General features: G+C 32.4%; 1 protein-coding gene across 1 annotated transcript; it reads left to right on the forward strand.

Annotated features, from left to right (window-relative positions):
- Positions 1–9,075: 9,075 nt before the first annotated feature.
- On the forward strand, positions 9,076–14,058 carry LOC122604150 (TMV resistance protein N-like). Its single transcript, XM_043777049.1, has 5 exons — positions 9,076–9,581; positions 10,793–11,867; positions 11,960–12,223; positions 12,313–13,260; positions 13,389–14,058. Exons 1-5 carry the CDS (start codon positions 9,076–9,078, stop codon positions 13,983–13,985), a joined length of 3,390 nt encoding a protein of 1,129 aa, XP_043632984.1. The 3' UTR covers positions 13,986–14,058.

Here is a 14,058-nt window from a genome sequence, read left to right on the forward strand (position 1 = left end):
CTTTAAATAAAAACTCAAGAACATAGCCTAAATCGTTAAAAGTGTGTATCAAGGAACCCCTATACACCATGACTCAATATCTTAAATCCGTTTATACTATAAAATCCTAATTTTTGTTTTCCTTTTCTTGATTTTCAAAATTTATAAAGGGAAAATCCAATATGCTTCTAGCAGTAGGGAAAAAACATGTTTCCCTTTTACAAACTCTCCCCATGAAAATCACATGTATAAATACAAAATCATGAAAATATGGTACTATAGCAGCATACTTGTTACCCACGTTTATAAATCATATAAATCACATGTGATTATAGCTATAACTTGAAATTTATATTAGTGTAAAATAACATTGAATTATGTTATAAGTTTACAAACATACAAAAAAGAAATGTTTTTAAAAAATATCACGTAACGTCTCTACTGGAAGAGAAAACTAAATAATACTGTAAATATTTTAAGCCACAACAACAATTAACTGAAGATCAATATATTTATGTCGAACAATTCTAGTATATTGATCACCAAGAAATTCTTGTTCTTGCCTAGTTGCCTTCTTGGAATAACAAGAAGAACACGAAGTTTACAACAAAGTTTCTCAATAAGTAGGTTTAATGATTAAAATTGGCATACTGCACTTTATAAAAATAAGGATAAAAGAGGAAAATAATTTTTAACTAGTGATATAATTGGGTCTAAACAAAATAAAATTTTCCAAAATGATACATCTATGTCTAAACAAGACAAATTGACTCCGTCTCGGGCTTCTTGGGTTGGTTCGAATTGGATCGGTTTTGTTTTTTGACCAAAATGGGCTGTACGGTTTGAAGAATGTGGGCTAGTGACCTGGTGGGTCTGATCAATGATTGGAGTCCAAAACTCCAAATATGTTTTCTTATAAACCATTAAAGATTTAAAGTTACTGTACGAGTAAGTTTTTTTATTTTTATTTTCTTAACAGCAAAGGTGAATAACACAACTATCAAAGTGCTAGTCAAAGATACACTCGTACACATAAAAAAAGTCATACAAAATGTAGAAACAGGTTAGGACACCTTTGGGCCATTAGGGGGATGACAAGTTGGCAACTCTATCTCCCACTCTTTTTTTCACCACTCACTTCTAACCAATCACAACATGATACCTCAACACCACCACTCATCAAAATTTCATTGGCATCCGATCACTCACTTCACCACTCACTCCATTTTTAATTTTATTTAAAACATAAATAAATCATAAAATCTATATCTATATACATAAACATAAACATATACTATATCTATGCAAGCTTTCACATCTTTTATTATACTAAAGCACAATTGCCCTAATAACTTATCGACCAATCATAACTCTCGATTTCTTAATGTTGACTTTTGTTTTCAATTTTGACTTTAATTTACACTTTTTTTGTTTTCTATCACAAATTTACATTTTTTACCCAATAATTTTAATATAATAAAATAAATATAATAACTATATATATCTGATAGAATAATAGCTAATGTTTATCCAATTAAATAATAAGTAAAGTATATCCAACAATATGTTTTATCATATATATATATATATATACTAGAGTGCAGGCCCATGCGATACACGGCTTGACCATAATCACTTTAGTACATGCAATGAAGATGTGACTCGAAATTATATCTGCTTTAAGCCGATTCAAAATAATAAAAGAGGTTTCTATCGAACATAAAACTTGTACGACAGATGGGAAAAAAGGAAAGAAAATGCCATGCCCTCCTTTTCTAATGTATGCTACAAACAGGTTATTTAAGCTTAAGTGAACATACTTCAATAGACTTGAAAGCAAATACTTTCATCAGCTTGAGTAGGATTGGTTAGAAGTTGAAAAACAACTTCTCTAAACATTGGGGTTCAATGATCTTTTATTTAAATGTGGTATGTAGCTCTGATCAACCTTAAAATGCTCTTATGTTGAATTTCCTAACCCCTTACAAATTTCTCATGAATTAGCAAATTAACGAAACAAACTAAACATACAACGTTAGTTTGGTTAAACATTATCTTAGTTTCATGGTGACCAATAGTACGATATATTATATGAATTTAAATTTTGAGAGTGAAAAATCACCACATGAAAAAAGGTTTATAAAGATTCACAAAGAATGATAGAGAAGTTTTGGAGAGGACAATGATGGTTTGGACATTTCAGACCATGTCAAGCTTCATTAGCTTCTCCTATAGTTGTAAAACTAAAAAGCCATGATAGACCCGCTTAAAGGAAAATTTTGACCTAAATGATTTTGACCTGTCACCCATTGACCATGTATGCTTAATATTTTTAACTTAAAATAGAAAAGAAACACATATGTGACATGAATACATTTAAGGAACATTTTTTGTCATATATTGACCCGTTCACTATGCCATCAAATTCTAAGGAATTTCGCCACCATTTTACTTGTAATTGTTACAAGCTGATCAATTGAAATTGGTAAGAATGCAAGTAAAATATAAAACCTTTAAGGACCACGAAGTCACCGATTAAAATCAGTATATCTTTTATTATGTTGTAAATTAGTCATGAAAAATCTATAACATCAATCAACTTGTGGAACGAATTTAACTCCCACGCAAAACAAAAGACATTAATGACCAGATTATTATGCAAACAACAAAACAAACAAACAAATAAAAAAAATTAACGAATATGGATAGGCACTTGCATGGTAACAAATATATAAATTTATACGCTTTTTTTAATAGAGAAATCAAACACACCTTATACATGTGCCTTGGTGGTTGTATCAAAACTTTGCAAAACTTCCAAGCTTCAAGAAAATTTTGGTAGTTGGCTGGCTCTCATCAGAATTCAGATGCGGGTACAAAATGCTAACATGCCCCACCACTATTTTCCCATATGACAAATGAAGATGAGCAAGCTCAGAAATTAAAGCAAAATGGCCTCACCCCTATCTTCTTAGACTATTTCCAATGTTAGGCGTTTTTGAGCTGCTACATTATATTCTTACAAATCCTTATACATTCTTATAAAATCCTAATAATTATTATCTAAATATATTATTATATTAGTATTTATATTAATTTGTAGAAAAGTCTCATTAATTTACACTTTTTGTTTTATATCAATAAATTATACTTTTTAGCCCTGGATACTTAATTTATATTTATTTTTAGCCGTCAACTTGAGAAAATTTTTTAAAATTTATAATCATTTAATTAACTAAAAAAATTTCAACAAATGATCTATTGTCTACAAAAATTATTTCAAAACCTAATGACTTATTAATAAATGTTATATTAGATTTTTTATAAATCATATTAATATCTAGCTCACCTCTTGTCATCATGTGCTTTCTTTATTGATCTTGCACATCGGTTTACTACATGGATAGGCATCGACGTGCCCATTGACAGCCCAGCTGCGATGCTAAATTGGATTCATGGCTCCCTTTATCCGTCCAAATTTAAACGACTGTTAGAAGCTGCTTATTTTGTATGGTGGTGGTTTCTTTGGAAGCATAGAAATCAAGTTATTTATCGTGCAAGTGATGATTCGGTCAGTGAGGTTTTTCACTCTATTGTCTCTTTATCATTTTTTTGGATTTCTAGTCGTGATAGAAAAATCAGTCTTTCATGGCCATTATGGTCAATGAGTCCTTTTTTATTGTAATTGTAATTGTTTGAGTTATGCTTCGGCGCCTTGCTGTAGCATTATATTAATAATAAAAATTAGTTGTTCAAAAAAATAATAATAATAGTAAATCCAAATTAATATAAACTTCATTCAAGATTAATTATATATCTCAATAAAAAAAAGGTACATAATTTTCTCCTTATTTATATATTAGTTTGTGTATTAATGTTTAAGTTATAATTGTCACTCAAATCAAGAGTCTTAATTGTTATTAAAAAATATAAAAACAATCCTAATTGTTATATAATTATCATAGGACAGGTGATTGAAAATATACATATGCGTATTATGGGTCCGCATCATGATCAAATACATATACTTGAATGTCAAGTACAGGATCACAAGTATGTTTATATTTTAATTCTTAATTATCTTTCATAATAATATCATATTATGAATACAACTGATTCCAAAAAGTTCTAAAAAAGAGAAATTATTATAGCATGTGCCTTGTGGAATGACTACGACAAACAATTCCATCAATATGTCTTAGCTAATAATAACATAGACGAACCTATGATTATTGTACCACAACTTGCAAAATATAACACTTAAAATCGTATATTTTCAAAATTGTAAGTTTTTATAATAAACCCCGTGTACAGTGTTGAACACAGGTCTAAAATCTAGTTTGAATCGAAAATAGAAACATATATATACACAATCTCACAAAAACAGAAACATAACATAAACATATACTATATCTATATACATGCAATCGAACAGAATTATAGCTATATCTATATACATACAATCGAAATATATCGGATATACATACAATCAAAACAGAAACATAGCTATATCTATATACAATCAAACTATAACTATATACATATATACACATACGAATCATATAGCTATATCTATTTACATACAATCGAACTATAACTATATACATATATACACATTTGAGGACGATAAACGGGTTGGGACGTTTTGGTGAAGTGTGTATATGCTATTTGTGTTATAAATAAAGAAGATGAAGAGTAAAAATGAAAAAGAAGAAGAGCAAATGCAGTGAAAGAAAATTTTTTTTTTGTGGATGTTATAAAAAAGAGGCAACGGCTAGTAAAAGGGCCTCGATTTATGTACAAAATGGATTATAGACCGCGTGGTCACACCACTTGTTTTCATGCCACAACACATGGTGAGGGGTTGGCGGCGGTGTGGAGTGGTGGTGCCACATCCACCACACATCCATATTGCATCCGATACCAACGCCCTTGCTGTACGAATGACTGAATAAATATTTTATATTACAACACATAACCTCCAAAAATCCACCAACTTACCAAAGTGCCTATTAATAGTAATAATACAACTATACAAGTTTCGTTATCATTTCGTACTTTTCAAAGGAAAAAAAAAAATCAATTTTGTTATATGCACGTCCATGCCGTTCAATCTAATTTGGAAATAAAAGTGACATTGCATTACAATAAATATGCATTCGGGCATCATATTAGAGACGTTCATCGTTGGGTCTATTCGATCAAGCCACTCTATACAACATCCAAATTATAGCGTTTCTGACCTCATAATATTTTGCCACCACAAAATATGTTACATATAAATATAATTACTTGCAAATCAAAGCAATAAAAGTTGTATTGCATGACATGTGAAATTGTGAATTACTTCACTCCCCTTACGGCTGGAGAGGGCTTCACACCTGTCCCCTTCCCTCTGCAGATTTTCACTCCCTCCCTGCCCACTCCTTAAATGCAAGGAGCACTTCCCGCTTATACCCACCCTTTTTTATTTTTTATTTATTTTTATGCAAATAAATAAACACTAGTAAATTATAATTAACTAAAACAATACATAAAAATTACATTAAAAACATACATAAACATTACAATATACTAAAATTAATACATAAATATTACTAAAGTTATTAAAAAAACATTACATAAACCTAAGCCTCGGAGTAGTCCGAGTCCACGGTACTGTCACCATCGTTACGATGAATGTGACGATAGGATTCAGGAGACCCGATAGCGGCGCCAGGTTGACGAGATACATACTCCTCTTCCGGGTCAGAATAATAATCTACATGTTGTCCACCACCGACATGGCCTTGCGAGAATAACGTGTGGTCAAGCGTGGTTTTCAAAGTGTCAGAGGCGGCGTTAAGCTGATAAATAACGTTGTTTAGCCAATCGATTTTTTGTTGAATATATACAACATACTCAGCTTCGCCAGTGTTTCGAGCCGCAAGAGATTGAATTCGGTTGATTTCGACTTGGTAAGTCGCCTTCTCGTCGATCACATCCTGAAGAATGATGTTTACGTCGGAACGGTGTTTGTCGTCGTTGAGCATATGTTCTTGCATCGTCATCTTAATTTGCCTTAGGTCCATGATACGTCTTGTGTGTGTGTGTTTGAGATTTTTGTTGGTTGGTTAATGTTTGATTTGGTGTGGGTGTATTCAAAATTTTCGGCAGTAGAAATGAAAAAGAAAAAAGAAAAAAATAGAGAAGTGTAACGTTCAAATTCATTTGTCCCCCCCCCCCCCTTTTTTTTTTCTTTTTTTGAAAAAGGAGTAACGGTCGAGACAGAGGTGGGGAGAGCCATAGCCATGCCGATCACCACCCAACCGGGATCGGTATCACGGGGCGGTGTTCCCCCCGGTACGGACCGGTACCAGTGTGGTGCCGGTACCACTCCGTCCAGCATAATGCGGTGCTCTTCTCCTCCATGTTTTAACATCATTGCAAAATCTTGTAACATCGTTATGGTATTATTTTTAAATAAATATTTATTTATTTATTTTCTTCTCGCACAAAACAAAATATATGTATTTGATAGAATTTATAAACTATTAAATTAGGTTGTGTTAGTAATCTATATCTATATCTATAGTTTTATACTATATTATAAAACAAATAGTCTCTATCTAACATATAAAGTTTCTACATTTACTTCTTTAAAATGTCTTCTATCTATTCTATATCTATACTATATTATTATAAGGTAAATAACTAATCCTCCTAATAAAATAGCCTAAAAATCCCCCTAACACTCTAAGAAGGTGACATGTGATAACCATTAATTCTCTTTCCTAATTTTGTCTCTGATTTTTCCACATGTCATCATCCAATAGTTAGAAGAATCTTTAGGCTATTTAGTGATGAGGATTAACCATTTCCCAAGTTATAAAGCAAATAGGTCTAACATTTAAAGTTTCAACATTTACTTCCCCAAAATGTCTCGCCTATCTATTATATATCTATATCTATAATCTGTATATGTATCTAAAATACAATATTACATTATAAAGGAGGAACATTTTTTTTTTCAAATTCTCAAAAGGTGATTTGAAGTACTTAATATATCCCTCTTCTTTATTCACTAATTTAAACATTGTACCTAATATACATATAATACCCTTAAATCTTAACCACTAATTATCTTCTCTCTCCTCAAATCTCAACCACTCATTTTTTTCTCTCCCCTCCATAAAAATTTTATTTTTCTAATTCATTCAAAATCTTTTATCTCAAAAACCGTATATCGATAAGTTATAAAAAATTGTATGGATGTTATTAAAATTTCATACTCTTTCATTAGAAATGTCATTCGATATACTTTCAACGAATTTTTAAATCCGAAGACGGAGCCCGTACAGTTAAAGCATTTTGCTATCACACTTTATGACCTATCACCTCCTATGACCTATCACCCCCACCATCTCACTGTCGCAACGCGCGAGTACTTTCTCTTGTTTATCTAAAGTAATTATAATACATTTTTCTCTCTCCTCAAATCTTAACCACTTCTCTTTCCTCCATAAATCATTTTTATTCCTCTAATTCATTCAAAATCTTTTATCTCAAAAACCGTACATTGATAAATTATAAAAATTATATGGGTGTTATTAAAATTTTATTCTCTTTTATTAGAAATGTCATTCTCTTTCCTCCATACTTTTGCGGAGTCCGTCAGATAGATCACCCCATCACCGCCACCTCCATTAAATCACTACCCCCACCAACACCTCCGCAATGTACGGGTGATTTTAAACAAATTTATATCTAGATAGTAGAAATGTTTAGCATATATATATATATATATATATATATAACGAAACTATATCAGAAGTATTCGAAACTTTCCCCTTTCTAAAACTGCTTATCAATAAAAAAAAAACGCAAAACATATTAGTGAAATTAGTCCTAACACCCGTATGATATACGATAGTTATATAAATTGTATTCTAAAGAAATTTTGATATAATTGAAATAAATAGATAAATATAGTTTCCAAACTATTTTCGCAAAAAGACATTCCAAACTAACATAATATGCGTAAAGATAAACTTTGACTTATCCAATATATTCGATATTTAACTTTATATAATTTTATTAAATTGCTATAATAAGGAAAGTGATAATAATTATTATATAATAAAATTTGGAATATTCCTAAAGTACTATATACGATCGTCATCATCATTATTAAAAAATAAGATTGATTTATATTATTATACTAGTTAATCAACCCGGGTTTAACCCGAACATGTTAATTAAAATTTTAAAATTATATTAAAAATTAGATATATATATATATAATATAATATTTGTTATTAAAATATTATAACTTGATATAAAATCTAATAATTCAACTAACACAACAATTATATATTTAATGAATCAACTAATACAATAATAATTTTTAAAATAAAAATAACTACCGCAGTAAGTAAATAAAAAAGACATTTTATTTGTAATATTATATATGAGAGAATTTTTTTTCTTTTAAATAAATGATTAATACTTAGGGCTATTTCTATTTTATTTATATATGAGATATTTTATTTGTAATATTATATATGAGAAAAAAAATTTCTTTTAAATAAATGATTAATATTTTTATTAAACATGTAAAGGGCTATTTTATTTTATTTATATATGACATTATAATTAAATAAAAGAAATTTTAAGGTGAAATATAGATTTGACCCATAAAAACTTTTTAAATATAATTTGAGGAAACAATATTATTATTTTATTATATACAGAGATATACTAAACTCTAAAAAGACAAAAGTCGCTTAAAAACCATCCCTCCCATATTAATAGGCGATGCATTGGGAATAGCACGAAACGTGTAATGACTTTTCAAATATGTTTTTTCTTTCTCGTATTAGTTTTGACATTTTTGTGTCTAGTTAAAGATAAGTATCAACAATGTATTTGGTGTCTCATTAATTCTAATATTCGTTAATTAGCAAGTTGAAACAAAAGAAGATTAGTTAATTGAAAGAAGACCAAATCATCCAATCAAAAACGCGAGTAATATAATAATCAAATGCGCGGATGAGAGGTCAACTTCTTTATAAAATGAATGAAGTCTGTACTCCAGATAGAAAATTAAATCATTCAATGGCTTCTACATCGTCTTCATCAATCTCTATACAAACAACAGGATGGACATATGATGTGTTTCTGAGTTTTAGAGGTGAAGATACTCGCAACAACTTTGTTGATCATCTTTTTGCAGCTCTCGTTCAGAAAGGAATAAAGACGTTTAAAGACGATGAGATTCTCGGTGGAGGCCAACCCATCTCAGAAGAGCTATTGAAAGCCATAAAAGAATCAAGGTTTTCTGTTGTTGTTTTCTCTAAAAACTATGCAAAGTCTTCTTGGTGTTTGGAAGAGCTTTCCATGATCATGGAATGCCATGATCAAATGCGGAGTCAGAAGAAGGTGTTACCTGTGTTCTACCATGTCGATCCATCAGATGTTCGGGGACAAAAAAGAGATTTCGTGACGGCATTCGAGACGCATGAAGACAGGTTTAAAGGAGAGATGGAGAAAGTGAACAAATGGAGGAGTGCTTTAACTGCGGTTGCTAGTTTATCAGGCTATCATATCTCAACAGTCAGTGGGTTAGTTTTTCTAATTACATCGATCTGTTATTTAATTACCGCCGGCTCCTTCAGTCGTTATTACTATTTTGTGACCAAAGGTTGTGGGGTTAAGTCTCATGCTAGACAATTTGATAGAATAGTTATATATGTGTGAAACTGATATTTGCCTCTTCTGAAATCAATAATTACAAAGGATAAAAGAAATACACAGTACTAGTAATGAATAAATAAATGCCATGTACATGAAATGGTTATAACACATAGTTATTAGTGGTTAGTAATGGATTAAACCATCATACTTTTACCTTGTTGGCCATTTAACTCTAGTTTGTAGGGGCGTTACCCATACCTAAATGTTTGGGTCACCTCTCACCTGGGTCGGCTTATTCGGGTTTTGGTTGGTTTACTCTAATTAACCTGAGCCCAAATGAATTACTGTATATGGTTTGATAAATGGATTAAGCATACAAAATTTAGATGACCCGAATAACCCATTTATATGTTTATTATGAGAAATGTTACTTAGACCCCCGGTATACACATTCCCTCTCATTATCAATGGAGACATGCTCCCAAGAGATTCTCTCATCCTCACATTCGGTATGAAAATGCACTTTTCTCCAAAAGGCATTCCATCATCCCAAAACAAACCCTTCGGATTTTGAGGCATAATGCGGATTGACCTTGCTACCCTTAGTGAATCGCCAATAGATCCTCCAACACAACCAGTCTCACCTTTAGAAGCTCCTAGTAGAGTCTCATCCTAAGCACGGTGTGATGAACAATTAAGGCGGGTTCAATGCAAAATTTAGGGCTTGAAGATCTAGCTTAAAGGGATGGTGTAATTCAACACTGATCATACTAATCACGGATACATATTATAGTGAACAGGTTCCTATTACAATTTCACGTTCTACTTCTGTCATATGTTGGGTTCGTGTCTTTTCAAGGTTTGTTATAGCCTTTCTAAGATGGGCATGTCACTATTAAATTGCATGAGGAATTCTAAAAATAAGAGATTTTCTTCTTAATTAACCTTGACACAAATAAGCATCTAGGTTCTATTTGATGATACCTTTTGTTGTTAAATTGTAAAGAATACAACCTACTTTGGATGCATAGAATGTTGATCAAAAAGCACCAATTAAATAATGGTCATTCAAATTTTCAAGTACTTTAGCAATTTCTTTTAGGTTAAGTCGCTAACAATGCTCTTCTTATATCTGCAGAGGTGAATATGCAATTATCGACAAGATTGTTCAAGAGATCTTGCACAATATACAACCTCTTGGTAATGAGATTTGTATAATTGGTATAGAGTCTCATATGGAAATATTAAATTCATTACTGATCATGGAAGCAACCCAAAATGTTCGGATCATAGGAATACTTGGAATGGGAGGGATTGGTAAGACTACTATTGCCCGAGCATTGTTTAGAAGAATTTCATATAAGTTTCAAGGTAGTTGCTTTGTTAAGGATGTTAGACAAAATAGTTCTAGCGATAACGATATATGTGCATTACAGAAAAAAGTTCTAAAAGACATTCTGGGAGTGGATCAGGGTTTTAGCATTCTGGATCCTGAGGATGGGGCAGGCATGATAAAAGAAAGATTTTACAACAAAAAAGTTCTTCTTGTTCTTGATGATGTGCATGATATGAAGCAATTAGAGTTCTTAGCTGCAACACATGAGTGGTTCGGTCCAGGAAGCAGAATAGTTATAACCACTAGAGACAGACATATATTGGCGGATGCAAATGACATTTACAAACCTCCTCTTTTACGTAAAGACCAAGCTACTGAGCTTTTTAGCAGGCATGCATTTCGAAAAAATAGCCCTCCAGATGGATACTTGGAGCTTTCAGATCGTGCAATAAACTATACAGGGCGTCTTCCTCTTGCCTTGAAAGTCTTAGGCTCCTTCTTCCGCGGAAGAGAAGCACGTGTGTGGGGGAGTGCTTTAGATAGACTAGCCAAAATACCATCTAGTGAGATATATGAGAAACTAAAGTTAAGCTTTGATGATCTAGATCCTTATGAGCAAAAAATATTCTTAGACATTGCATGTTTCTATAAGGGTGAAAAATTAGAAGATGTCACTAGAATACTTGATAGCTTTGGTTTTGACCCGGTCATAGGGATTAGTGTTCTTATAGAAAAATCGCTTATAACCGTTTCAAAGGAAGAGCTAGGTATGCATGACCTTATTCAAGAAATGGGTTGGCAAATCGTTCGTGAGAGTGCCCCGAATAGCAGGCTATGGAAACGTGATCAAATACTTGGTGTCATACACAAAAGCAGAGTACAAACTTATTTGTTTGATCTGAAAGATTATTTTTGTAAAATTTGAGTAGAATAATTACCTTAAAATGAAAATTTTGTTCCTTGATGCAGGAACTTGATGCTATTGAAGCCATCGTGGAGCCATTTTCAGGAAGGAGGACGGGTTTTAACGCTGATATATTTAGAAGTATGAAGAATCTTCGGCTACTCCATGTTGACCTTCAATTCACTTCCGAGGCACCTACCTTTTTCCCTGATGAGTTACGATGGCTACATTGGGAGCAATACCCATATTCATCCCTGCCAGACATGTGTAAGCTTGTTGGGCTTGACATGATTCTTAGCAAGATTGAACATTTATGGAATGGGCAACAGGTATTTACCTAATGAAACTATTTTCTTAGCAAGATTTAAGTAATTAATTTTCCTCCTTACATAATTTTTTAAATTGTTTTTGCTATCAGAGTATGCTAAACTTGAAGTTCATTAACCTTAAAGGTTGCAAGCTAGCAAGGTTTCCAGATGTCTCGGGTGCACCAAATATTGAGAGGTTAATTTTGGCAAAATGTAATAGATTGGTGGATGTTCATGAGTCTCTTGGTTATCTGAAAAGGCTTGTTTACTTGGACATGAGTTATTGCAATCATCTTAAGTGTCTTCCATCTAGGATTGAGATGGACTCCTTGGAGACCCTACTTCTCATTGAGTGTACATCTCTTGAAAGAATCCCAAAATTCTCCCCGTGTATGGTTAAGTTATCTTATATGAATTTACAATATTGTCGAAGAATAGAAGAGCTGCCATCATCCATTAAATATCTCTCCAACCTAAGCTTCTTGAATCTTCAGTATTGTTACAGTCTTAAGAACATTCCAAACTCTTTAGGCAAGTTAAAGTGCCTCAAGTGCCTCTGTCTGAATGAATGCTCGAAGCTGTTGAAATTGCCCGATGAGTTAGGACATATTGAAAAGTTAGAAGAGCTTCATATACGAAGAGCAAAATCCTTTATATTTCGGAATTTGCCAGCATTGTCTTTCTTGAGAAAATTAGTTCTAAGTGATAATAAAATTAGAGATGAAGACTTCCCCAAAAATCTTCAAGGATTTTCGGCCTTGGAAGAGTTACATCTAGATGAGAATGGTGAATTGATGGAGTTACCTTCTATTACCAACCTTTCTAACCTTAGATACCTAGACTTAACGGGGTGTCGTCGACTTCAAAAGTTTCATGGGCTTCCGGTAGGAATACAGATATTAAAAGCTGATGATTGCGTCTCACTGGAAAAGATAAATGATTTATCAGAAGATCATAAATACTTATATAAAATATCGCTGGTTGGTTGCCATAAACTCATAAAGGATGAAATGAATGAAAGATATCTTGCTAACATGTTAAGGAAATCTGTTCTTCAGGTGGGTAATATTTGTACTCATCTTATTTCGAATACTTTAATTATGAACATATTTTTAACCCAATGAAAAAACTTGACTGTCATTCTGTGTTCGAGTAACGTTTCTTTTATTTTCCTCTTTGAGTGCAGAGATGTGCTGCTGTAGGCCATTGTTTAAGTATCAGTATACCTGGAAGAAAAATTCCAAGTTGGTTCAATCAACAAGAAGATGGGGGTAAAATAGCATTGCACTTACCTCCTGGATGGCAAACCCAAACAATGGGCTTTGCAATATGTGGGTCGTCCTCAGGAGGTTTTTATCAGCAAATTTCATTCAGATTTGAAGACGGTGAAACGTTTTTAAAAGATTGGTATGAGAAGGATGATCAGAACGATAATAAGCATTGTGATCATCTGTGGATTAGTTTTGTACCATTCAGCTTAATTCAAAACAAGAAGTTGGATCATAATGATTTCGAACATGAAGATTGGTCTCTCGTCACGGAAGGTAATCTTGTTATTAAAGTATCACCAAAGAATATTGCAAGGCCTGTTAGATGTGGAGCACATGTTGTGTACAAAGAGGACCTGGAATCCACCCAGCAATCTAAGTCTCCATCTATCTCCTCATCCACTTCTTCTTCTCCTCCTTACTGGAATTGGGAGATAATAAATCGGTTCAGAAACTCTCTCATGTGCATAGAGCCAGAGCCGAAGCCAAAGGATGGTATCAAATGGCCCAAGTGATCATTAAAATTTCTGTTCATTACATTATTTGATACAAGCCCCCTGTTCAATACACGAGCTTTTATTTCGTTTT

The sequence above is a fragment of the Erigeron canadensis genome, chromosome 6 (genome assembly GCF_010389155.1).
Source record: "Erigeron canadensis isolate Cc75 chromosome 6, C_canadensis_v1, whole genome shotgun sequence".
NCBI lineage: Eukaryota > Viridiplantae > Streptophyta > Magnoliopsida > Asterales > Asteraceae > Erigeron > Erigeron canadensis.